This window comes from Gymnodraco acuticeps, unplaced genomic scaffold (genome assembly GCF_902827175.1).
Source record: "Gymnodraco acuticeps unplaced genomic scaffold, fGymAcu1.1, whole genome shotgun sequence".
NCBI classification, from domain to species: Eukaryota; Metazoa; Chordata; class Actinopteri; order Perciformes; family Bathydraconidae; genus Gymnodraco; species Gymnodraco acuticeps.
The window spans coordinates 462,766-486,407 of record NW_022991033.1 but is presented as its reverse complement, the minus strand read 5'-3'; the positions used below and the strand labels follow the sequence as shown (position 1 = coordinate 486,407).

The following is a 23,642-nucleotide window of genomic DNA, read 5'->3' as shown; positions in this document are numbered from 1 at the left end:
TCTTGCTGTTTTCCCTACAGAATGTATTTTACTTACATGTTATATTTCCTTGACAGGAGGAAGATAGTTGTAGCTAAACAGAACTACCGCTGCGCTGGCTGTGGTACTCGCATCGACCCAGGTATTACCAAAAATACTCCAGAAGTCCATTTTTTATCAAAGTTTCAGTTCTTGTTTTTAATGTAATTTACCAAGTGCGTCGTTAACACTTTTTCTTAGTTGGTCAGCTTGCCATAAACTTTTCCTATTGTACTTCTCTTTTTATATCAACAATTCTATGCAAATATACTTTAACTTTACTTTACTAATTCCATATTCTTACCTTTACCCCACATGTGTCTCTGCTTTCTATCCACACTTCAGATTATATCAAGCGCCTGCGTTACTGTGAATACCTCGGCCGTTACTTCTGCCAGTGTTGCCATGAGAACGCCCAGGCAGTTGTTCCCGGCCGAGTGTTGAGGAAGTGGGACTTCAGCAAGTACTATGTCAGCAACTTCGCCCGGGACCTGCTGAGCAAGATCGCAGGAGACCCTCTGTTCAACCCCAATGACATCAACAGTGGCCTGTACAAGAAGAACAAAGCTCTGGAGGTCGTCAGGGTGAGCACAGCCGGATGGAAAATAAGTCATTAGGAATGTTTTGTCAGATCTATTTTCTTAAACTTTCTCTGTGTTTTTACCACAATAACACGTTTCACTTCTGTTTATTAAATTAGCTGAACTATGTTCTAAAGTCGTCTGCTAAGCATGATGTATCCTAATTATAAACCAGCAAGCTTGTGACTGACTTAAAATACATTAGAATGAATAGAGCCATTTATAGCCATTTCTCCTTGGAAACAGACATGTGATTCTGAAAAAGGCACATCCTAATGGACATGGTTTGTTGGGATTGTGCTAACAGAGCAAGAATACAATGTTAAACCTTCTCATGGAGAGGAGAAAAGGCACAAGATATTTTTCATGCAGGATATAGCTACTACAAAATATGAGAAATTAGACACTTGCTCATGTCAGTTAGCTGTCAGGGCCAATCATTATCAAACCTTTTAACAGCACAGATGCTGCAGTTGCCAGAAAGGCTCAATTGTGTCTGTAGCACTTGAGCAGGCAATAGTTACTAGCACAGAATGAAACCATAGTAATTAGAATAGGAGGATCAAATCAATGCAAACATATGTTGAGATATAGAGTCTGAACTATGTGGAGACCAGAGGGATCAACAACCAACAAAAGCATGACAACACAATGTTAGGCAATATGTTCCTGTCAGTGTTTATTAACAAACATGATGCATTTTTTGTTGATTTCCATTTTTTTTTTAGGTTTTGAGGGTGCAGCTGTTTCACATGAAAAATCTCTTCAAGACCTGTCGCTTCGCTAAAGAGTAAGAAGTCTGCTTGTACATGTTTTTGGTTTCACAATAATAATACAAACAAATCTCCCTGCATAGATGGACATAATCAGTGTGTCTATTTGTGTGTGTGTCAGGGTGCTGGACCAGTTCGACAGCCTGCCAGGTCACCTCACTGAAGACCTGCACCTCTTCTCCCTCAATGACCTCTCTGCTGTACGCAACGGGGACCTGACTCCACGAATGAAAGAGCTGCTGAAACATGGCACCTCGCACGCAGCTGGCTGTGTGGTAAGATGCAGATCAGGAACGTCGCTATCAGAAACAATGCACAACCTGTTTTGGATGTAATATGGTCTTTGTTTACATTAGCAAGCATCGCTAACACTCAGAGCTAACCTGTACTGGAGAGAGTATGTGTAAAGAAGCAGGATATAAAAAGGTACTCACCTTGTGATAAACCCGCAAGAGAAAAAGCATTTGAGCTCCATACTGTTTCAGAAATAATCCTTGATGTGGTTTTTGCACATAATGTGGCGTTTAATCACGGCAGCATTTAGCTGAGTATCTGTCGGTAGAGTTCTCCTGCATGAGCTCCCCCTTCTTCTTTTTTTATTTTTTTAAAGCTACAGACCCAGAATCAGCAATTCTCTAACAGGGCTGAAATAGAGGGGTATGAGGCATGGCTAGAATGGGTGATCTCTTTGGTATTTTGAGCAAAATACTTCTTAGACATTTTCTTTTATATATATACCTATAGTATAGTAGGAGACCTTTAACATGAAGAGTTAATCCATCTAATTATTGCAGTGATTTCATACAAAAGTAAAATATTAAACCGGTGACCTACTGCATGAGGAACTGTTGTAACGTCTGCACATTTCCATAATCAAATGTCTGTTTTTCTCTGTCCTTTTTGTTCCTTGAAACTCTTCTAGCTGTGCCAGGCGAAGGGCTTCGTGTGCGAGTTCTGCGGTAACGAGAAAGACATCATCTTCCCCTTCCAGCTGAACAAGTGCCAGCGCTGTGAAGGTGAGCCCTCTCTGCTCGCGGCAGGCCAGGGCGGCCCAAAAGCCCCCTTCCCCAGCGCCTTCGTTTCACTTCCTTGGAGTGACTGGAACATCTCCAAACATCGTAGGCTGATGAGGGCTCTCTTTAAAGACAGGAGGGAGGGGGAGGGAGGGGAGCCGGGTTTAGAGCGAGGTGTTGATCAGGGGGTGAAGGGTGGAGGTCAAGAGGAAAGGGGGGGCACAGCAGGAGAGAGACAGGAAAGAGGGGAAATATTTCAAGTGTTCACACCTGGAATGTTTGCGAAAGCTTTCACCAGGAGTAAAGGCAACGAGGAAGAGCAGGAGGTTAAAGCAGACACAGAATCAGAGGGGGAGAAAGAAGTAAAGTGTGATGAAGGAAATGGTAAAGATGGAGATGATTGTAGCCAAGAGAGAGAGAAGCGGAAGGGAAGGGGAAATGCAAGAAAGGAAAGAGGAAACATATTGAAGGTTCTTCAGATTGACAGACTAAAGAAGAACATAGCGAAAGCAGACAGGAGGGACAGTGACAGCGAAACATGCAGCAGCAGGGAGAGTCTAAATGAAGTCGATCAGGTTGTAAAAGCACGCTGGAGTGTACCAGGGTTAGCAAGTCTTGTCAAGGGTTTCTCCAAAAGAGAGATAGAGGATGAAGGAAAAGCAGAAGTGAAAGAAGAAGACTCTGAAGAAGAATTTTCAGAGAAAGAAACAGAATCTGTGGAGGAAGGAAAACCCAGCAGTAAGGGGGAGGAGGATTATGACATTTCAGACAAAGGCCAAACAGAGTCAGCTAAAAGAGAGAACTCTGGTGCAGATAACGTGGAGAAGTTTTCACTTATGAAATTGTTACAACCCAATCAGCTGTCGGCTGTTTTCTCCAAAGGGAGGAGCAAAGGAAAGGTGGATAGGAGTGAGGAGAGTGAGGTGAAAAGAGAGAGGGACACTGAGAAGGTCCAACCTGAGCCACACGTTATTACCCGGACTAACTGGAGAGGTCGTAAAACTCGCAAAGCCATGAGAGAATCGAGAGGCAGGAAGGAAGGGACAGACGGGGGGGGAGAGAGTGCAGAGAGTAGTGACCGAGATGATTGAAACGAGAGGTGGGGGACGAGAGTAAAAGCAATATATAGAAAGACAGTACTTCAAGCTTCAAAGGCTAAGCAATGCTGTCACCTTGAATAAACAAATGTAACCCACATCAAATTTAAGTCCACTAAATTGCTGAAGGATTAATAATTGATGTATCAGCTGGATAATTATTGCCTTGTATTTGTCCAGATCTTTTGAATGACCAAATATGTTTAGATTAGTTCTAATCGTACCAAGTCTTTTATGTTTTTTGGGGTTGACGGAGGTTATCTGTTTTTTATTTTTGACTATTAAGCATTTATGGTCCGTAGATTTCAAATGCTCTGTTGTAGAGCTGCACAACTGCAACTACATTGACAACATGGAGGCAGCTTTGACTTATTTGCTCACTGCCAAACATGTAACAGCCTGCTCAACCGCCACACCAAAGTATGAAATGTGCTTGGCGCAGTTACGGAGCGTCCACACTACAGCTTAAAAAAAAGCTTGGAGCTGGGCATGTCTGAAGCTTGGGGATTTTATTCGAGCGACGCGACCAACAACCAATCACATGAATCTCCCGCCCCCGACATACAAAGCAAAAAAACCCGGGGATTTTATGCGAGCAATATATATATATATATATATATATATATATATATATATATATATATATATATACTCCCCAAACAGGCGAAAACCTACCAGTTTCACCCACTGTCTCTGCCACCTCCCTCCATGACTGGTTCTTCCGGTTTGTATCCCGGTAGGTGAAGAGGGTCTGGTCAAAACCGGGTGATTTGCTACGGCGATAATTAGTTTCTCCTCCATCTTTTTTTGAAATATAGAAATGATCGGCGGGATATCTCTCCCAGCTTAGACGCGGTTTGATTGGCTAGGGCTTGAGCTGTCAGATTTTCAGAAACGGGATTTGATTGGCTGGCGCAGGCTACTCCGGCGTCTCCTGCGTCAGAAGTTAAACAATGTTCAACTTCTGACGCCGGAGACGGACCGTGCTACCCACAATTCAGTTCGGCGAAAAGCGAGGCAACGTGACGTCACCCCATTCAAAGTGAATGGGCAGACGCGTTGGAAACCGTTTTTTAAGCTGTAGTGTGGACGGCCCGTTAGTGTCTTGGCTGTAGCTTCATATTTAGCGAAAGTGGTATTGATTTTTTGTATTCTTACTCTGCATGAATTGAATTGGGTACCAAACTCTCAGAATATTCCTTTAAATGATGTTACTGTTGTAAGAACATTGAAATCTAACTAACAGAATAATTGTGCCATCCTACCTCTATATTTCCGCCTCACTTTAATCTTGACTTGTCATTACCTCTCGACCTTCTTGTGCCTTGTCACATTAAGTACACTTTTTCTACTCTTTCACTTGGCACCGGGATTGTGCACTGCGGTGGTTTTTGGTATTTCTTGGCTTTGATTCTGAAGTTTGAACAGTTGCTCGGCTGGTGGAGGGTAAATATTTGGCAGCTATGTGGTGGTGGATCCCTTTGGCTGGTGTTGGTGATGGAGGAGTCTTATTTTATCCTAAACAAATGCTACTTCATCTTCTGAAATCAGCAGAAGAGATGTTTCATTTCAATTCAGACTCTTTTACTAGTTTAGAGGAAACATCGCCTATTGTTTTATCCATTTTGTATTTTATTTATTTTTCTGTTGAAGGAAGAATGTCTCATTAACATGAGGTGCCTCCACGTGTCAGTATGAATGTCTATTTATTATTTTAGTTGCTTTTATTTAAGTTTCATCTTCCTTTGAACAAATAAAAGCCATTTTTGAAGTTGAGTTGCTTGTCATTTCATCCCACCATCATCAGAGATTTTTAGAAAAACAAACAAAACAATTTCTGTCCATTTCTAATGGTTATAAAGCACTCGGTTGGCCTTTGGGGGAAAAGGGATGTGTCTGAGCAGGTTTAGGGTGTGGTGTGTGTCTCCCAGGATACCCGCCCTCTCACACCGAGCCTCCTCTTGCCTTCTGCTGCGCTGCCTTTCATTTCTGTTCTTTTATACTGTCCTCCTTACCCTGCCTCCATCAGGTCTGATTGTGATTGGCTGTTCTGTTGATACATCACATCTCCTTGTTGGGGAAACTGGTTTTACTGGTTCAAGTTTGTGGACACTGCAGCAATGTTTGGTTTGGCCGATGGGAGCTGCTCCCATGAAAAACGGTTCCTCTTGTAAAGATGACACGTGTTGTATCTCTGACTCTTGTTTTTGTTCTCCCCTCTACAGAGTGCCATGCCTGCTATCATCGAAACTGCTTCCGGACAGGTAAAGACTGTCCTCGATGTCAGCGGCTGGCAGAGCGGAGGGAGAGGCTGGCACGTAAAAACATGGAGGAACAAGAAGATGAGGGAGGTGGGCCTTAGTGCTGGTAACCGAATAAACTCTAAGACGAGAGAAGAGCACAATTCGACCATGATTGTAGTGACTGAACACCTCCCTTTGCATTCTAATCCTCTGCCTGCGAGACAATACTGCAAACAAATGTTTTGATCTGATAGACTTCCAGATGGTTTAAACACATCCGGGCATCAGCTGTGTTAGTAATGCTACTGTGGATTTTCAGATGCTTTTAGTGTAAGCTAAGCCCCTTTCACACTTGCACGTTACTCTGTGAATAGAGGTAGTCAGCGTAACTTTGAATAGAAGACCTAAGTTGATTTTCCATGAAAATGAAGTGTCTTTCAAAGAGATCGCAAAAAGAAACTTGGCTTTAAAAACAACATTCATTGAATTAAGTTCAGATAGGTTTATAACTCATTCCTAATGTAACTTTATTTAGTTTGATACTCTGGTGACCTCTACTGGCAGTATCACCAAACACATTGTGGCAGTTGTGGGACAAAGATATACACTTAATTGTTCTAAAGAAAAGTGTAAATGAAAAGTCCCTCTGCCTTACAGGAATATTCCACACTGTCCATGTTGCAGTAACATGTGCAACTTCTTGGCACTTTGTTCCTCTGTGGTACAACTAATATATTTGAGGTCTAAGTAGATCAGAAAACGATTATAACCAGCTAAGATATTGTTCCTTCCTACCATTGCAGCTTCTGGCAACTGCTTTACCTCTGGTGATATTGTTGGCTACTGGCTTAGCTGAAGTTTGTATTTCTGAACTAAGGATCTATTTTTAAGAAATATATAATGGCAAGTAAAAAAAGCTTAGATCTAGTCTATATTTTTGACAGATTTTTCAGTGCAGATACTGTATTTGAGCAATCCTGCCCTTAACGTTAATATATTGAAGATATTTAATCAATCCTATTCTTTTCCTCGCTCCTTACTGTCCTGTTTTAAACTCTTTTAGCCATGCTGATGTGCCTCTGGGACCAATTAACTTGTACTGGTAGAGCTAGCAGAGTTATTTTGGAAAGATGAGTTTAAAGAAGGACTTCACTTCTGAGTTTTAGAATCAGTGTTGAAAATATTTTAAATGAAACTGCAAATGCTCCATTTTTGTGCTGCTTTGTGTGAGTGTGTGTGTGTGTTTACTACGAAAAGCTTTGTGAATAGGTGTGCTTGTGTGTGTGTATGAGCACATGTCTACCTGCTGTACATGCAGCCATGCAGAAATGGTTTGATCCAGCCTAATCAGCACTTATTTTCTAACAACGTTTGTATTTGGAGAGTCGAGTTAATTGCACTGATCCTGTCTGTTGGTGGGGGTGGGACGTCACTATGGGGATTTTTCTAATGTTCGTTATAAGAACATGAACCTTCACCGTGAAATGTTGCTGTTTGTTGAAGTCACATGTTAAACGTTTCAGTCCGAAATAACAGAGCTACAATTAAATAAAGTGATTATATTAACATGCAGCAAAATCATTACATATTCATCACCTTTTGGACTGAACCTCATCACATTTAACTTGGTTTTCACTTTCAAATAATTTTGGTCTAGTACAATGGTTTCAAAACGTATTGGCCCTACATTTGTAGCAAGCAGCTGGATAGTTTACCTTTGCATTGCATCGAGTCTTGTAAGAGAGCGAAGCTGATGGCTCGGTAAAACAACCTGCATGCTAGCACCATTAAAGCTCAGTATTTAACAAAGCAGTTTGACCAAATGGTCATTTTGATTTCATTATATCTTGTTTATTCAATCATCTGGTGACCCCCTTAGTGTGGAACCACTGGTCTGATATTCATTTGAGATTGACTTAAAACATCTTATGTTACTTCTAGGACTCAAGTGACTACTATTTGCTCAGTTGGTTAGATTAAAACTCTAGTCTAGAGTATATTTTAAAATAAATTATATATAAAGTTCAAGCCATAGTTATTTATAGAAGGATATTTTTGAGATTGGCAACACACTGATTAAATCAAACCCTTTACACTGAACTCCAGTTCCAGGGGAAATTGTTAATGGAGAGTACATACCATCCCCAACAGGCTTTGCTTTATGTGTACAATCTTTCACTAGTTAAATAAACTCATGAGATAAAATGTAAAGTGATACATGTGACATGTCCCCAAGCCTCTAAAGAGGAGTATTAAAGAGATAAACTGCACCCATGTCTCAGTTTAAACCAGGATGCTTTGAAAGGAAACACTGAACTCTTCAGCTCGCGGCTCATGAACAGCTCCACTGAGAAGAGTCTACTCAGCAGATGGTTTTACTCTTGGACCGCATTTAAATGGAGGTGTGGGGAGGTTTAATGTGCACTACAGATTAAAGTGTCCATTATTCAAATTGTTAATTATTGTTAATATAAATATGATTTGTGTTCATTTGTCTTTTGTTCTGTAAATATGTTCACAATAAAAGAATGGCCGGACTGTTGATGCGGGTTGTTGTTTATTAACAAGAATAAGCTAATATCATTAAACTGAAGAAGGGAGGCAACTATACATTTATTTTTAATCAGAGCCAAATGTGACTTGAGTCCAAAAGAGGAATGGATTAAAAAAAAAAGTCAAACAATGAAAATAAGCAAACTCTTGAATATCACTGAAAAATAAAATTATTTAGTTTAGTCCTTATTGGTTATTTAGAACATGGCAGTGAAAAGATGCAATACAAAAAAGAAATTACTCTTAATTAACTTGAACTGATGTTGGTTTGATATAGTAGACAAAATGGAGGAAATTCCCTGCCTGCTGTATGCAAAGTCTTTTTAGTTTATATAACATATACCTTGTAGATGATTTGGGGTTTGTAGTATACAACAGGTTATAATAAAAGGCAAACCCAAGTACAGATTGATGATTTCAGAAACAATTAAAAACAGCTGTAGCCCTGTTACCAAGTTAGTCAGTGTATCTAAATAAAAACTTTTAACAATGATACAATTCTCAAGCCAGTACATCCTCTACCTTTATGATCATTTGTAATAGCAAGTGAATGAAACTAAACTTATGACATTTCCGTCGGCCTCAGCTGTAGTATGTTTAGTGCTGATCATGGATGTATAATAAGAAGGTCTAAGGATAGAGGATGTCGTTTTTCTCATACTGATATTCTGAACAATCTGTGCTGTCTCTACTGTAGGCTATTTGTATTATATGTAGGCCTACAGCACTTTGGCTCGACCAAAAATCGTTTATAAATGTGCTATATAAATAAAACTTGATTTGATTTGAAGAAGGTGCTGATGGACAAATGTTAGCATGCTAATGCGCTGAACTAACATTGTGAACATGGTAAACGTCACACCTGCTAAACATCATGTTGGCATTGTTATTGGCCCATTCCCAAACCACACCCTACCCCTACACCCTACCACTCCGTTTGCGCGTTCACGCGGAGGGTCCGCCATATTGAGGGCTGTTCCAAAGCAACGAGTGTGGAGGGGGAGTGGGCTATCAAGCCCTCAAACAGCGAGTCTGCAGCGGTGCTGATTTGAGACCGGTCTCTCCCTGACCGGAGTCACGCTGTGTGTGTCCGTCAGGAAACACGCTGTTTACAAGTAGTTCCAGCAAACATCCACTGATAAATTGCGATGTTAACAACCGCATGATAACCTCATATGTTTTTAACTTAGGATCATACCTGTGTTTAGTCTAGAAAAAGGTAAATGTGTGCATTTTATTATAAAGTTGTGTATATTTACAGACCGTTGCAAAAACTAAGAAGCTTATAAACATCAGGTTTAAAACTAAAAGAGCTTTGAAACACAATGAAAGATGTTTGGAGTTTTATTTGAGTTATTAATTTAAACTTTTTGTCTAAGAGATGCTGATTTGAAACCGTTGTTACATACAGTTACGGCATTTCCTGTTTCTGCCGGAGAGAGGCAAAGCTTGCTGCTGTATTTACTCCCTCCATCTGACAGGAGGGAGACTCGTTGAGCTGCGAATGTGGCTACAGACGGAGTTCACTCCATCACGGAGGGGTAGGGTCGAGGGAGTGGTTTGGGATTGGGCCATTGTATGCACATGACAGCACTGTGACTCAGGCCCATTCCCAAACCGCCCCCTACACCCTACCCCTCCGTGACGGAGTGAACTCCGTCTGGTCTGTAGCCACACTCGCAGCTCAACGAGGCTCCCTCCTGTCAGATGGAGGGAGTAAATACAGCAGCAAGCTTTGGGACGGCCTCCCATCTCTCCGGCAGAAACAGGAAATGCCGTAACTGTATTTAACAACGGTTTCAAATCAGCATCTCTTAGACAACAAATGTAAATTAATAACTCAAATAAAACTACAAACATATTTCATTGTGTTACTTTTTTGTAAAGCTCTTTTAGTTTTAAACCTGATGTTTATATAAGCTTCTTAGTTTTTGCAACAGTCCGTAAATATACACAACTTTATAATAAAATGCACACATTTACCTTTTTCTAGACTAAACACAGGTATGATCCTAAGTTAAAACATATGAGGTTATCAAGAGGTTGTTAACATCGCAATTTATCAGTGGATGTTTGCTGGAACTACTTGTGAACAGCTTGTTTCCTGACGGACACACACAGCATGACTCCGGTCAGGTAGAGACCGGTCTCAAGTCAGCACCGATGCAGACGATGCAGACTCGCTGTTTGAGGGCTTGATAGCCCACACTCGTTGGTTTGGAACAGCACTTAATATGGCGGACCCTCCGCGTGAACGCGCAAACGGAGGGGTAGGGTGTAGGGGTTTGGGAATGGGCCTAAGTGAAGCCACCAGTAGGCCTATGGGTCAAAACCATAGACTGTATATATAAACAAAACTATTTTTGGTATGACACCAGATTGCTACAAAGTCACAGAGATACCTATATTTATTGTTAAAATATGTAGTCAAAACTTCATATGATCTCAACAGGCTTTTGCAAGATTCATAAACTCAAATCATTTATTGTCACAGTTTATCATAATATAAGCTGCTACTATGTGTAATCATTTTCTCAACCAGGCGTTTAACCCTCTAGGTCAGGGGTGGGAACCTTTTTCCTCTCAAGGGCCATTTCAATTTTTTCAACATCCTCCGAGGGCCGTACAAATTATTGACCTCTGCTTAAAAATACTAAAATCACAGCCCATTCATTTCACCTTTATTTCATGCTGTGCAAAGAAAAAGAAACCTTATAATCCAGATATTTTACCATGACTCGCGTATGCATGCACGTGCACGGTTGTGGCATGACCACCAAAACATTAAGAGATCTATGGATACATCTCTCAACAACCATATGAAACAGAACTGTAAACAGATTTATTTTTCTTTATGGATATTTTACAAATCACTTCCCTTTCAAACTGTATTCTTGTTTATTAATAACAACTTTTTGTTACCATCATATAGTATTTTATACCTGTTTACTTTATTCTCTTATTTTTGTATAACTATAATGATCATATAAAGATGTGCCTTTACCTCACTGGTTGTAGAACAAGCTTCTTATATTTGTTAGCATAGCTAGCTAACCAGATGCTAATAACAACAAAGTTATTGACTGATACCTCATTCACACCAATGCAACTCCGGTTCAAGCTCCGTGCTAGAGTTTTTCAGGTTCAGAACCAGTTCTTCGGTTTAGCTCTGGCTCTTTTCACACCGCCCAGAGTCCGACTGGTAATGCGTCGTTGCGTCATCGTTTGCGTCATGACGTAACCGTTTGCGTGCCTGCTTCATATAGCCAAACTGCGCGGATGAAATCAGTTGCATTCATTTCTTATGGCTCTATCTGCAGCTTTTCCGGAGTCATTTCTGTGGTTTAGTTATATTCTTAGAAAAAAGTGTACTCGTGTCAATAAAGGTTTTTTTAAAAACACAACTGCTTCCGAGGTCGGTCTTATTTCTTAAGGTGGACTGAACCATGAGTGTGGAGTAACGTTGTATCTTTCATTTAAATGAACTGTAACCTTCACCCAGGTATGTAACAGCTGTTCTCAAATGAACACGTGAAGTAAAGTTGAATATTTATAGTTTTATAGATTTATAATGAGAGGTGATCAACGTGAATGCTCAGGTTCCACCTTAACACGCAGACACGTTGCTTCACCATGAGCAGAAACCTTTATATATACAGTCTATGGCAGAATCACTGAAACTCTGAAACTCTTGTTAAGTTTCTCCATCGTTGTGTACAAACTGGATAAAACGCGGGCTTTTTGTTGTTGTTCAGGAGTTGATCTGTCTCTGCCCCCGCCTCGACGTAAGCGTGACGTATGTGGTGCTTTTGCTCTGGCCGGACCATTTTTTGGTGCTTGAAACGAACCGGATTCCGGAGCTAAGAGGCTGATCCGCTGCGGTGTGAAGAGGAAAACCCGGTGCTTTTCAAGCTCGAGCTCCGAACCGGCCCTGAAACACCGTTGGTGTGAATGAGGTATGTATGATCAGTATGACAGATGAACAGATCGCCACTCGGCTTACACAACTAAGACACAGCCACGCAAAAACTGCGGCATGTGTACGGCTCCTTATTGGTACTGCAATGTTTGGAAGTGCAGGAGCGACGTTCTGGTGCTCTCCCTTGTCAGACGAGACATATACCACGTGATGACACGTTAGGCTCGTGTTGTGTTCAAGGATCCCGACCTTGGCCAGGAAAAACAGGCATCGCTTGTTTAATTTTTTTCTTTTTTGCGTGTGTTTATAAATTACCTCGAGGGCCACACCAAATTGTCTCACGGGCCGAATACGGCCCGGGGGCCGCAGGTTTCCCACCCCTGCTCTAGGTCAGCGGTTCCCAACCTTTTTAAACTCAGGGCCCACTTAAAGGTAGGGTAGGTAAGAATGGAGAAACCAGCTCGAGTGCGCTAGAATTTGAAAGCACACAACCGGAAAAAATCTGCCTCTTCCTTCAGACTTCCTTACAGAGCCCCTCCTCCAACACACACGAACGCGCACATGACCAATGAGGGCACGAGATAAATGTGTGCACAGATGGAAGGCTGACAGGCAGGTAGGCCATCCAGTTATTTTAGCCGACCCGGCTAAAATGATTGGTCGTGCTTTTTACAGTGCTACGGCTTCAATAGATGAGAGTAACAAATGCGTCACTTCCGTGCAAAAATAACGTCTCCGCCCACTTTTGGGGGAAAACAACGCTGTCAGTTGAACGGCTGTCAATTCAAATTCTGAAGTTTTTGCCAATCCGATCAGAAATTTAAGAAAACCGGAGATTTTTGGATCATCAAAGAGCCCGATTCCAATGGCCAGACAGGCAAACAATTGCATTAAGCCATTAGAAATCAACGATCGGGCTCGATATATGGTTAAATATAGCAGTAGGCTATCGATTTTCATAGATGAGTAACATCGACGTGACTTTACGGCCCCGCCCACTTTTGGGGGAAACAACGCTGTCATTTGAACGGCGATCGAGCCTGAAGCCACAGAGCTCTTCTTTTACTGTCCTTTCTTCTTAGAGGAAGTACAGAAACACTGAACTCCGGATTATTTTTAATGTTTGAGGTGCAATAAACGACACGGCAGCTTGTTGGCATGATACAACTATTATGTTCCGCCTCGTTCATGAGAGTAACAGCTGGAGAAATTACAGCCTCTCCTACTGATTTTAATTTAACCATATATCAAGACCGATTGTCGATTACCAATGATCAAATGTAATTGTTTGGCTGTCTGGCCATCGTAATCGGGCTCTTTGAAGATCCAAAAATCGACGGTTTTCAAAAAAATTTGATCGGATTGGCAAAAACTTCAGAATTTGTATTGACCGCCATTCAAATGACAGCGTTGTTTTCCCCCAAAAGTGGGCGGGGCCGTATTTTTTGCCCGGAAGTGACGTAGGTGTTACTCTCATCTATAGCTGACATTTGTTTATGTATTTATTGTCAAAGTATTTAATATATTCATTGATATCGGGATGTTAAGAGCATTCCATGGAATATAACAAAAAGTGTTTCTGAAGTGAATTACCTACCCCACCTTTTAGAATAAAAATTTCGCGGCCCACATTCAACCATAAACAATACGGAGGCTAAATAAAGTTCTGATTGGTCAATTCAGAACATGTGACACGTTGTAAATCCAGTAGAACAGACCGTTGTCAAGGACTGTAATGACCGTTGCTAAGGAGGATCAAGAAAGAAAGGAAAAGAGGTTTAAAATAAAAAAACTAATCTTAGTAATGAAAATGTTTCCACACAAATCATAATGTTTTGCAAATTATTTGGCGGCAAATAGCCTATTGAATTGACATTTACACCCTTTAATATTTTTATTTGGGCTTTTAGATGAAGACCGCACACAGTTAATAAATACAACTATTCATCTGGCTAAAATACATATTTTTAAAAGTCAATCAAGGAGTAATCTTAATTTAAGATGTTGCACTAGGTTAATCATACTGTATAGCTGCTCCTGCTCCAGATACATATAATAGTGATGAAGCTGACAATGATGAAGACGAGGTACAAGCCGAACAGCAGACGGTCGATGACTATCCCGATCATTTGCCATTCCTGAGAGGAGGTGCTCCCCTGGAAGTGTTTGTCCACCTGGAAGCGGACGGCCAAGAGATCTCTGCTCAGCTTCCTCAGTTCTTCCAGGGCCGGCTCCACAGGCTGTTTTTCTGGAGATGTTTCACCAGGGGTGCGCTGAAGATGAATCGCTGAGATGTTGTTGAAGCTGAAATCCTTTTCTTTTTCTGTCAAAAACAAAGAACAGCTTCTTTGAAATCGAACATATGTGACATAGACAAACTTGTGCGGAAAACGTCTATTTCCCAGTCTAATAGATTATCCAATGGGTATGAAGAATAGTTTCTTTATGGCAGGTGTAATATACAATTATCATCAGGACACTTAAAACATTCAATTGTTATCCTACTGCTTGAAATCTCTGCATAAGGTAAACCATGGCAGCAATACTTTGAATACAATCCAACCAAAGGGGGCTTCTGGAGCGACATGTGTACACCAGTGGAAAGATTGTAATTTTTGAGTAAAATATAAAATATATCTGTATTTAAAGGGGAAAGGAAACACCAATTACAGCTATAATATTCCGGGAGTTTATTCATTTTACAATGGATATTGATCCTAATATTTATTGTATATGATATTACTCGCCAAAAGAAAATTAATTATCCGCCGGCCGGGTGGGGAATTCCGGGACCAGGCCACCATTAGGGGAGTCCCAAATGGTGACGTCACTGGGTGGGTCTTCGCTCCGGGTATCCATACCGGAAGTCAACACAACGTAGCAGATATGGCAGTGATGGAGGAATTTTGCAATGAGATCGACGTTTTGAACGATGAATTTGACTATTCGTCGGGAGATGACATTGATGTGGAAGTATCTACAGTTACCAGGCATCCCATGGCCTATGAACCGATTCGGTCGAATACTAGAGTGGCATACGATCCGGAATCCGCCGAAAGTACCGACGGTTCTGAACTCGCCGAATGGGATACCACCAGTTCCAGTACCGACTCGGTCTCAGTGGTCAGTTGACATATATTTTGTATTATTTTCCAACACCTCATACATCTTGGCAATACCATCCATTGAACACCTAGTCCAGCAATACTAGCCTTTTTAGGGCTGTTTTCGACAGATGAGCGTGTGTATGCCAGTTTAATTAGTTGAGCTATAGAACACCCCCAATTCTCCATTGTACGTCATAATAATAGCTACCATTTAGTTTGGATGCGATTGCGTTAATTAATAAGGTCACACTGTGTCAGTAAATACATGTGTGAGCTAGTAATCTGGTAGTGCTGCAATATTTACCTCTCTCTCGGCAGCTGAAGCAACTCGTTTGGTGGCTCGAACTTCACGTTTGTTGACACTGTCATTGTCTTGCGCGGCCGACGTGCTGGGACGGTCGGTGTTCCCGACTGCATACGTTGAGAAATTGAATATTGTGGGAACAGATCCTGGCTTCAAATCCGATGTTTCGTATTGAACCAAGCATCCAGACTCATCAAACCTCATTTTGTGGACATAATCGTCATTTTTAAAGTGTTCGCTGCACACACGTGCGTACTGATTCAGCGGCGGATCGGACCGTTTCATGGAAATAACCCATGCTTTGAGCAGCTTCTCATCCGTTAGTGGCAGCCTATGGAAATGTACTTCTTCCTTCTTTGTATAAAATCCATTTGTGCAGCCTGGGGCAATACAATAAACTCCTGACGACGACCGTTTTCTTTCAATGTAAACTACTGGTGCATTGCCCGCCATGTTGTTTGTTATTGAGCTTTGGCCCAGGAAGCCGTACCCACTCAGTGACGTCACTGGGAAAGTCCCGGAGCAATGGAAGCGCCCATGGTCATTTCAAAAAATAAATTCGCGTATCTCGATCGTTTACATTGGAAATAGACTAGATAAATACATTTCCTAATGGGAATATTGTCGCAGTTTGAAAAGTGTTTCCATTTCCCTTTAATAAAATAATAATAATAAACCTTTAGCAGGAGAGAGGACGACAGTGACTCTGTTGCTCTTTTCTTTGGAGGGAGACAGACACCGACAGCTAGATATCGCAGCACGATGACACTGAGCCAGTGAGGGACCGCACTGTACTGACTCGAGCTGAAATGCACATAAGTGATCAACACCGTCTCCAACAGGCTGGCCACCATTAGAGCGAGACTGAGGGAGAAGAAAACATCTGCAGTAAACAAAGAAAAAAATCAAACAAAATCAGGGAGGATTTACCACATTTCTCATTAGGTACTCTGAGATACATACGTAGCACTGCTGGACTCAAAACATGCAGTAAAAGTTCCCCTTTATGGTGCCCTTCCCGTGTATAAAATGTGATCCAGTTTAAAAAATATATTTTAACGTGCCCTGGTGCTCCTTTCAAGTGAAGGAAATGCAAATGACCTCAAGGATTGCCTTAAAATTACCTTTTATTTTTCGTCGCCCCTGTTCCTCAGACAGCCTGGGGCCACCACTGCATATTAGTAACCCTCTTTAGTCATATCCTGGTTATAATCTCATAGGGGAAATACTGTTTACATTGAACTTGAATAACCTGTTAACTGCTTGTATATGTAATACTGGCGTGCCTACTGTAATAACCAGACCATAACCAGAATATTTATTTCCAAGTAAACCCACTAAACAAAGTCATTGAAGCATTTTTATACAAGGAGGAACGGAGAAGGGAGAAACCCATTGGCAGGTTGAGGTTTTTGTCAAGCTGGATCCTTTGTTTCATTTTTATCATTTATGTGGGGTGGGAGGGGGAGGGGGGGCGAGCTCCAACAAGCTCCAACAAGCCGTTTAGGACAGAGATTGAATACCTGGTGAATACACATACTACAATACAATACAATACAATACACATACATGCATATTCAAAATCACATTGGTTTGAAACCAATGTGATTTTGGAAAATTGCACAATTTAAATCTATTCTAGTAGACCTCAACAATGGAAATATGATCAGTAGAAATGGCCATGACATGGGACCTTTAAGTCCTGAGAAAGTCAAATAAGACGGTGTGTAAAACTACACTGCCCAGCCCAAAAAAAGTAACCACTTTGATTTAACTAGGCCAGTAGGTAAGGGCTTTCCACTGGATAATAACTGCAGTGATGTATATGTTTTAGCTGAATACACGTTTTTTAACCCTAACTGATGCAGTGATTGACAGCTGATAGGAATGATATGATTGTTAATATTATCATATTAATTCAGACAAACATCGATTCGATGAGACAGTTAATTAATGTACTTATTGCAGCAGTCTGCATATATTTGGTACCTCTGCTGGTCTAAGAGTGAAACAAACTCATTCAGTTTGTTCATTTAAAATTCATTATATTATGTCTGCCACCTTATATATTTATATTCAGGGGTGCACATAACTTTTTTGCCCTGGTTCTCAAAGGAGCACCTGGAGATGTTGCTTGGTGCTCATCCTTAAAATGAAATAAATAAACCGGTCTTTATTTGTCAGACACACAGCACTGAACACACATGCAGAGGTGAACACAGAACACACATGCAGAGGCGAACACAAGACAACATTAGCACGACCAGTAATCCTACAAGCTGTCATCACTACCCTCCTGACTGTTCTCCTCACTGTCTTCCTCTCTGTCAGACATGGTAGCTCATGATGTATGCCTACTACTTTCTCTCTGGTTGAGTCTGCGATTAGCTGCTTGCATCCACAAGTCAACAGCTGGTTTTGGGTCGAAAGTCCAGTTTTAAAAGGATATGTTTGGTTACTGGCCTATAGTATACATTGGAATGATTTCAAACCTGTTTATCCCAATAATTATAAAGGAGTGCCTTGAAAATATGTGTTTACATAAATTGTGACCAAACCGTTTGAACTTAGACTATGAACTATCTAAACATTCAGAGTCCTTTACCTCACTGAGCTGTAGTTATCAGTCTCTCGGTCTGACTGGAGAGGACTCTCCCTCCACATCATTGTAGAAACATCTTCTTCATATATCCGCAGCTAGCACCAGATTCTAATAACAACAGCGCCGGTACCGGTGTACCCTCCCTCTCTCCCTCGCTCACTCGCACTTTGGCTGTGAGCTGCGGGCGCCAGATAAGCCAACATCCCCCATTTTCATCACTTACAGCGGTCATCGTACAGGGCAAATGAAACGTGTAACCGGGGTGAAAAGGGTGTTACATTTACTTAATTATGAATGTTGTTACATCAAGGCCGAAAATTAGGATGAGCACCAACGGACAAAAATGTTTTTTTCCCTCCCAGAATACCAGCGCAGCGCCTCCACAGATCTGGTGCCCTAGGCGAAAATCAACGCCAGTGCGACGGGCCGGCCCTGAGTTCATATGCAACTCGCAAATATCTTTCTCTCTCTTCTCTCTCCTCTCTTCTCTCTTTTCTCTTCTCCCTTCTCTCTCCCTCTCTCTCAATGTTGGTACGCAAATGCGACTTTTTTCAAATGACCCGGTGCTCTTTTTTTGGCCGAGGTGCGCATGCGCACCTGCTCACCAGTTATGTGCAGCCCTGTTTATATTTAAGGATTTACTGTTGTGCCACAATAATGTCACCTAATGTTATTTAGTTAAAATATCAATATTATGGCTTTCCGAGGTTAACATTGATTGATATGACTGCGATAAAATCAGCATATACTTCTGCCAGGGTATGCCACCCCTCAAAATCTCCTGCCACCCTCTTGCCACCCCATGAATATGTTTCTAGATCTGCCCCTGCTGTGGGCTACAGGTTGAACCCTTTATTTCTTTAGCATATATTGGTTTGCAAATAGGCAAATTAAAAGTATGCCGAATTAGTTATTAATATGAATATTTTGCAATGCACCTATGGATATAGAAACAACTATCACTGCTTTATTTTGATACTTAAAAAAGCTTAAAAACAGCGATTCTTAGGCGAGTTCCACAATTATGAAGAGGGACTTTTTTCTACGATTTCTATGTGGATGTTTGGACGTTTAATCGAGATGGACATCGGGGATAAAGATACACCGGGTAAGAGTATTGCATGATGAACCCAAGATAATACAAGTAACGTGTGTGTTCAGATTTGACTAAGCTAAGACTGGAGTAGCCTACCAACGAAATTCTACTATATCCACAAATGTTATAATAAATACTTTGTATAGAGTTGTAGAGTTTCCTTTTGCATATGGTGTGAATGTGTGTGTGTATGTGTGTGTGTGTGTGTATGTGTCTTTTGGTATTTTTTAGAAGATGTGGTTAATAAATTATTCAAATATATTTGTATGTTGTCACCAAGTGCTAGCTTGATTATCATCCAACAAGTAGCAGTAGCCAAGTTTTGCAGAAAATGTCCTCCCTGTCACTATATTTCAAAGTAACAGTAATTATTTGACCAGAATGTCATGAGCTGGACCAAAATATGCATCTAATACTTTAACAAGCCATCATTAAGATTAAATTAAAAAATCCTGACTCTTTTAACCTGGCTGAGATGACACCCAATGCTAGGAATGACTCACTTAAAAACACATACAGCTTTGAATTGTTGATGTTCCTTCAAACCTCTTTGGAATAAAATGAGTAAACATTTCACAGCAGGTATGACTCACTGATGAGAGGCGTAGTCTCCCCAGTGGTTGGCAGCAGGTCGTTCATGATGAGCAGGAAGACGGTGTATCCCAGGATGAGGGTCATCTTGAAGGAGGATCTGTCCACACTGTGGGGGGGCAGCAGGAAGCTGAAGAGGTCCACTGTGATGAGGAAGCAGCTGGGGATCAGCAGGTTCACCACATAGAGGGTTGGCCGACGTCTCAAAGTGATCTTGGGAACGGACACAGGTACAACACCTCAACTTTTTTGCTAGTCTTTTGAGATTGATATTACGTTTTTGCTAAGCTCATCAATTCACTTTGGGTTTCTTTTCACATAGTGTCAATTAAAACAAAATGCAATATGTTTGGCATTTTTACCTGTATACATCCCCATTGATATACATTTGTATGTGTATTAGGCCTATATTTTTGTATAACCCGCCTCCTCATGCTCGGAACTCCATAAAGGAAACTTTAAGTATGTTGATTTATTTTAAACTCACAGTATACTATGACTTGTCTATATTGTATCAAATAAGCATGTAGTATGGGATTGTGTGCAGCTATATCTAATCAAAAATGAGTGACCATGAAAAATGTAAGTAGTTAAAAGTGCTTACATAGTATTTGATCTCTGAGTAGCTTCCCTCATTTAACACCAGTTGAGCGTCAGGATTTACATGGACCCCTATGAGCGCCCACTCCCCGTTGGTCTTCGAAACCTTTAGGGACTCCTCCAGGATCTCTTCAGATGAAGAGCCTTGAACCATCCTGATGTCTGTATCTTGAATAACATTAAAGGCAAAGTTTTAGTTTTTAGTAGTTTTTATCTCTCCACACATTGAGATATTTGGACCCTTTAAAAGGACTTTACACAGTTTAAATTGTATAATTTGTGATTGTGTCAACAACAAATCTGATATTTTGTGTAACCTTGTGTCACACACATTTCTTTATCAAAACGTTAAGGTACAAATAAGTTAACCTTCAGTAAACAACCACAGTGACTACTTATACATTTTGTATTTTATGCTTTAGTGATGTTTGAAAAAAGTAATGCAGTTTTAAAAAAATAGTTTTGAACAACTGTGTTTAATGTTTAAGCAGGCTTACTAAAGTGTAGATAGGATCCAAAGGTCAGTGAGCAGTTTTGGATATCAAAGGGGAAATAGTAGATATTCAATATGCAGGAGCTGATCACTGCGATCGGTTTATCATCAAATACATGACCTGTGTTGTTGATGTAGACATAGGGAGTTTTGTGAGATTTGTCCTCAGTCATGCTGTAAAAGAATATAATTTTTTTTTTTATATATTAGGAAATAAACATAATACATTTTATGAGGAGAGAGGAATACAAGGAAAAGACAGTTAATATCCCTCTCCCACAGCACACTCTTGTCATTGCTTATTTATATTTAATGTTGTACTCTGAGAACTTTAACAAATGTTTTTGGAAAACTGTCTTCTTAGCTTACAACTCTGTAATGTGGATGTCTGGGATCCAAAGATTCTCTCGTGGGACAGAGACTCTTGAGGTTCCACATTCCTTGTCATCCCAGCTCAGTCCCTCTATATTCCACTCCTGCATAAAACAGATCAACGTCCAATTGAGGTACAGCTTGAAAAATGACTTTGTTATATTTATGTGTCACTACTCACTACCTAAATTCACTACAACAACGTTTGGTCCAAAACACCATTATATCATTATTTAAGTAAAATAAAAATAAATCAAGACTTTTAACATATCAAATCAACTTTAACTGAAGTTTATTCCAGTTATGTAATTTTAAACTATTAGGCATAAAGTGTATTACAGTAACTTGATAAGCCATTCACATATTATTTTGAGTGTTTAGAGAAATCCAACACCAGACTTTTACCCCTCAGTGGTATTCAAAAAGATACACCTCCAAATCTGCGGTAATGCAATCATAATAATTAAAAAGAATTGCAACAATAGCATACAAAATCAATGTAGTGGATTTAAATAGTCCAATACTTAGTTGATGCTTGTTTCAGTTTTCTAAGAACTTACCAGAACTTGCCATATGAGTGTTGTCAGTGTTTGGGATTTTTCCTCCTGCAGGTGAGAAAAGGTTTTAAGTCAATTAGCCGTTGATGACTTATAAGAAAACGTTGAAAATTGAAAACGTTTTTCAGCAAAGTCATGAAAAGACTTACCACTCCTATTATTCCCACCACAGTGATACTAATGGTTATGTTAAGTGGACTTGAAAAACTATTAACAGGTCGCAGTAGTTTTTTAGGGAATAGATCCTTCTCAAGTTCACCAAACAAGGATTCAGGTGTAGGGCTGGTACAGTTCAATGCTGCTGCAAAACCTGAGTTTAAACAGAAAGCATAATTTGTGATAAAGCTCAAATACAGGCACAGTCCCAGTTTTTTTTAATGGTTTGGACATCAAAGCATAGGAGATATTTCTTTGTTTGCTGTATACGGTAAAGGTATACCAAGTGGATTGTGTTCAGGCTATTTTATTATTGGAAAAACAAAAGGGCTGTTTTTGCGATATTAATGTCCAAATCCCAAAGTGGGAGCACTGATGGGTGCTGCGTCCTGAAACAGGGCTTCAATATAAACGTCCGACATAAAGACTCCTCACCCCTTCTTAAAATGGAGTCTAACAAGATAATTAACATGTGACATGATTAATCTGATATTTATTTTGAAATTCACAACATTTATATTATTTAGAAGACAATACATTTATTGAATTTAACTTTAGTTTCTAATTAAGTATTTACTGACAACAAACATAACAGTACATTTTTAAATGAATCCTTATCATGTTATGTATTTAAAAAAAGTTCCCAATGTACCATGAGGATCAGATGTAACTGAAGTGCACCTTTTAAATTTAACAGATTGTTTTCTTTGCCAATTTAGTTAGTCAATGTGTCTTACCGTGAAGCAGCATGAAACAGATAAAGATGAGCTCAACAGAATTCATTTCTGTCATTTTCCGTCAAGGTTAAGCCGTTATCTTGAGAAATGCCTCACATTACAAGACAAAAGTCATCAGTGTGCTCCTTCAAATGAAGACTCTTTGGTGGATCAATATGATTTTAGGAGTAATCCCATTAAGTGCCTCCTCCTCCAGAGGCAAATATTGACTGTAGAATTTGATAATTCAGCACGAGCTACTGTAGGCTAAGCCCTATAGTGTACTCCTAGTTGTTTCAGGGAGCCATTTGTCTGATTCTTTTGCATAATGAATGTTTGGATTGTACAACAGGTTTTTAAATAATCTTCTTGTGAACTTTAATTAGATGTCAATATGTTTTCCTTTCAACTGAAGCCTAGGCAAAAAAAACAGCACTGTATACACAACTATGCTTTTATTAGTTATTGAATGGTTTTGTATGTAACCATAGACATAACTTTCTCAAGACTCAGAGAAAGCTGAGGGTCATGGAAATGCAATTAGGCTTGCAGACTGACATTGCCATATCCAGAACCATGATGCTAGCAGGACTCAACACACCCAAATTACATTGAATCCTCATTAATTAAATGGTGCTAAAGCATTTAGGAAATAACTTGTCTTAGAGTGCTATTATTTTCCCTGCTAACAAGTTTGGGTCCATACGTTTTAGAGGAAATCCCTATGCTCAGACTGAATGACCAAATAATTACTACTCCATTTCATTTATTCCTGGTAGGTGTTTTCTGTGGTAGATTTGGTTTGTGACAACCAAATATAAGCAACTGAAGTCATTTTTAATAACAATAAC

General features: G+C 40.2%; 1 protein-coding gene and 1 pseudogene across 3 annotated transcripts in view; one reads left to right on the top strand and one right to left on the bottom strand.

Annotated features, from left to right (window-relative positions):
• rubcn (rubicon autophagy regulator) overlaps positions 1-8,267 on the top strand; it is a 30,092-nt gene extending 21,825 nt beyond the window's left edge. For all 3 annotated transcript variants that reach the window (XM_034236401.1, XM_034236403.1, XM_034236402.1), the window contains 6 exons: positions 57-121; positions 364-602; positions 1,328-1,389; positions 1,494-1,647; positions 2,295-2,388; positions 5,708-8,267. In XM_034236401.1, the coding sequence (XP_034092292.1) occupies positions 57-121; positions 364-602; positions 1,328-1,389; positions 1,494-1,647; positions 2,295-2,388; positions 5,708-5,844 (751 nt within the window). In that variant the 3' untranslated portion in view covers positions 5,845-8,267. The remainder of the gene's footprint in view (positions 1-56; positions 122-363; positions 603-1,327; positions 1,390-1,493; positions 1,648-2,294; positions 2,389-5,707) is intronic.
• Positions 8,268-14,077: 5,810 nt separating this feature from the next.
• LOC117559724 lies at positions 14,078-22,944 on the bottom strand (annotated as a pseudogene).
• Between the last annotated feature and the right edge of the window lie 698 nt (positions 22,945-23,642).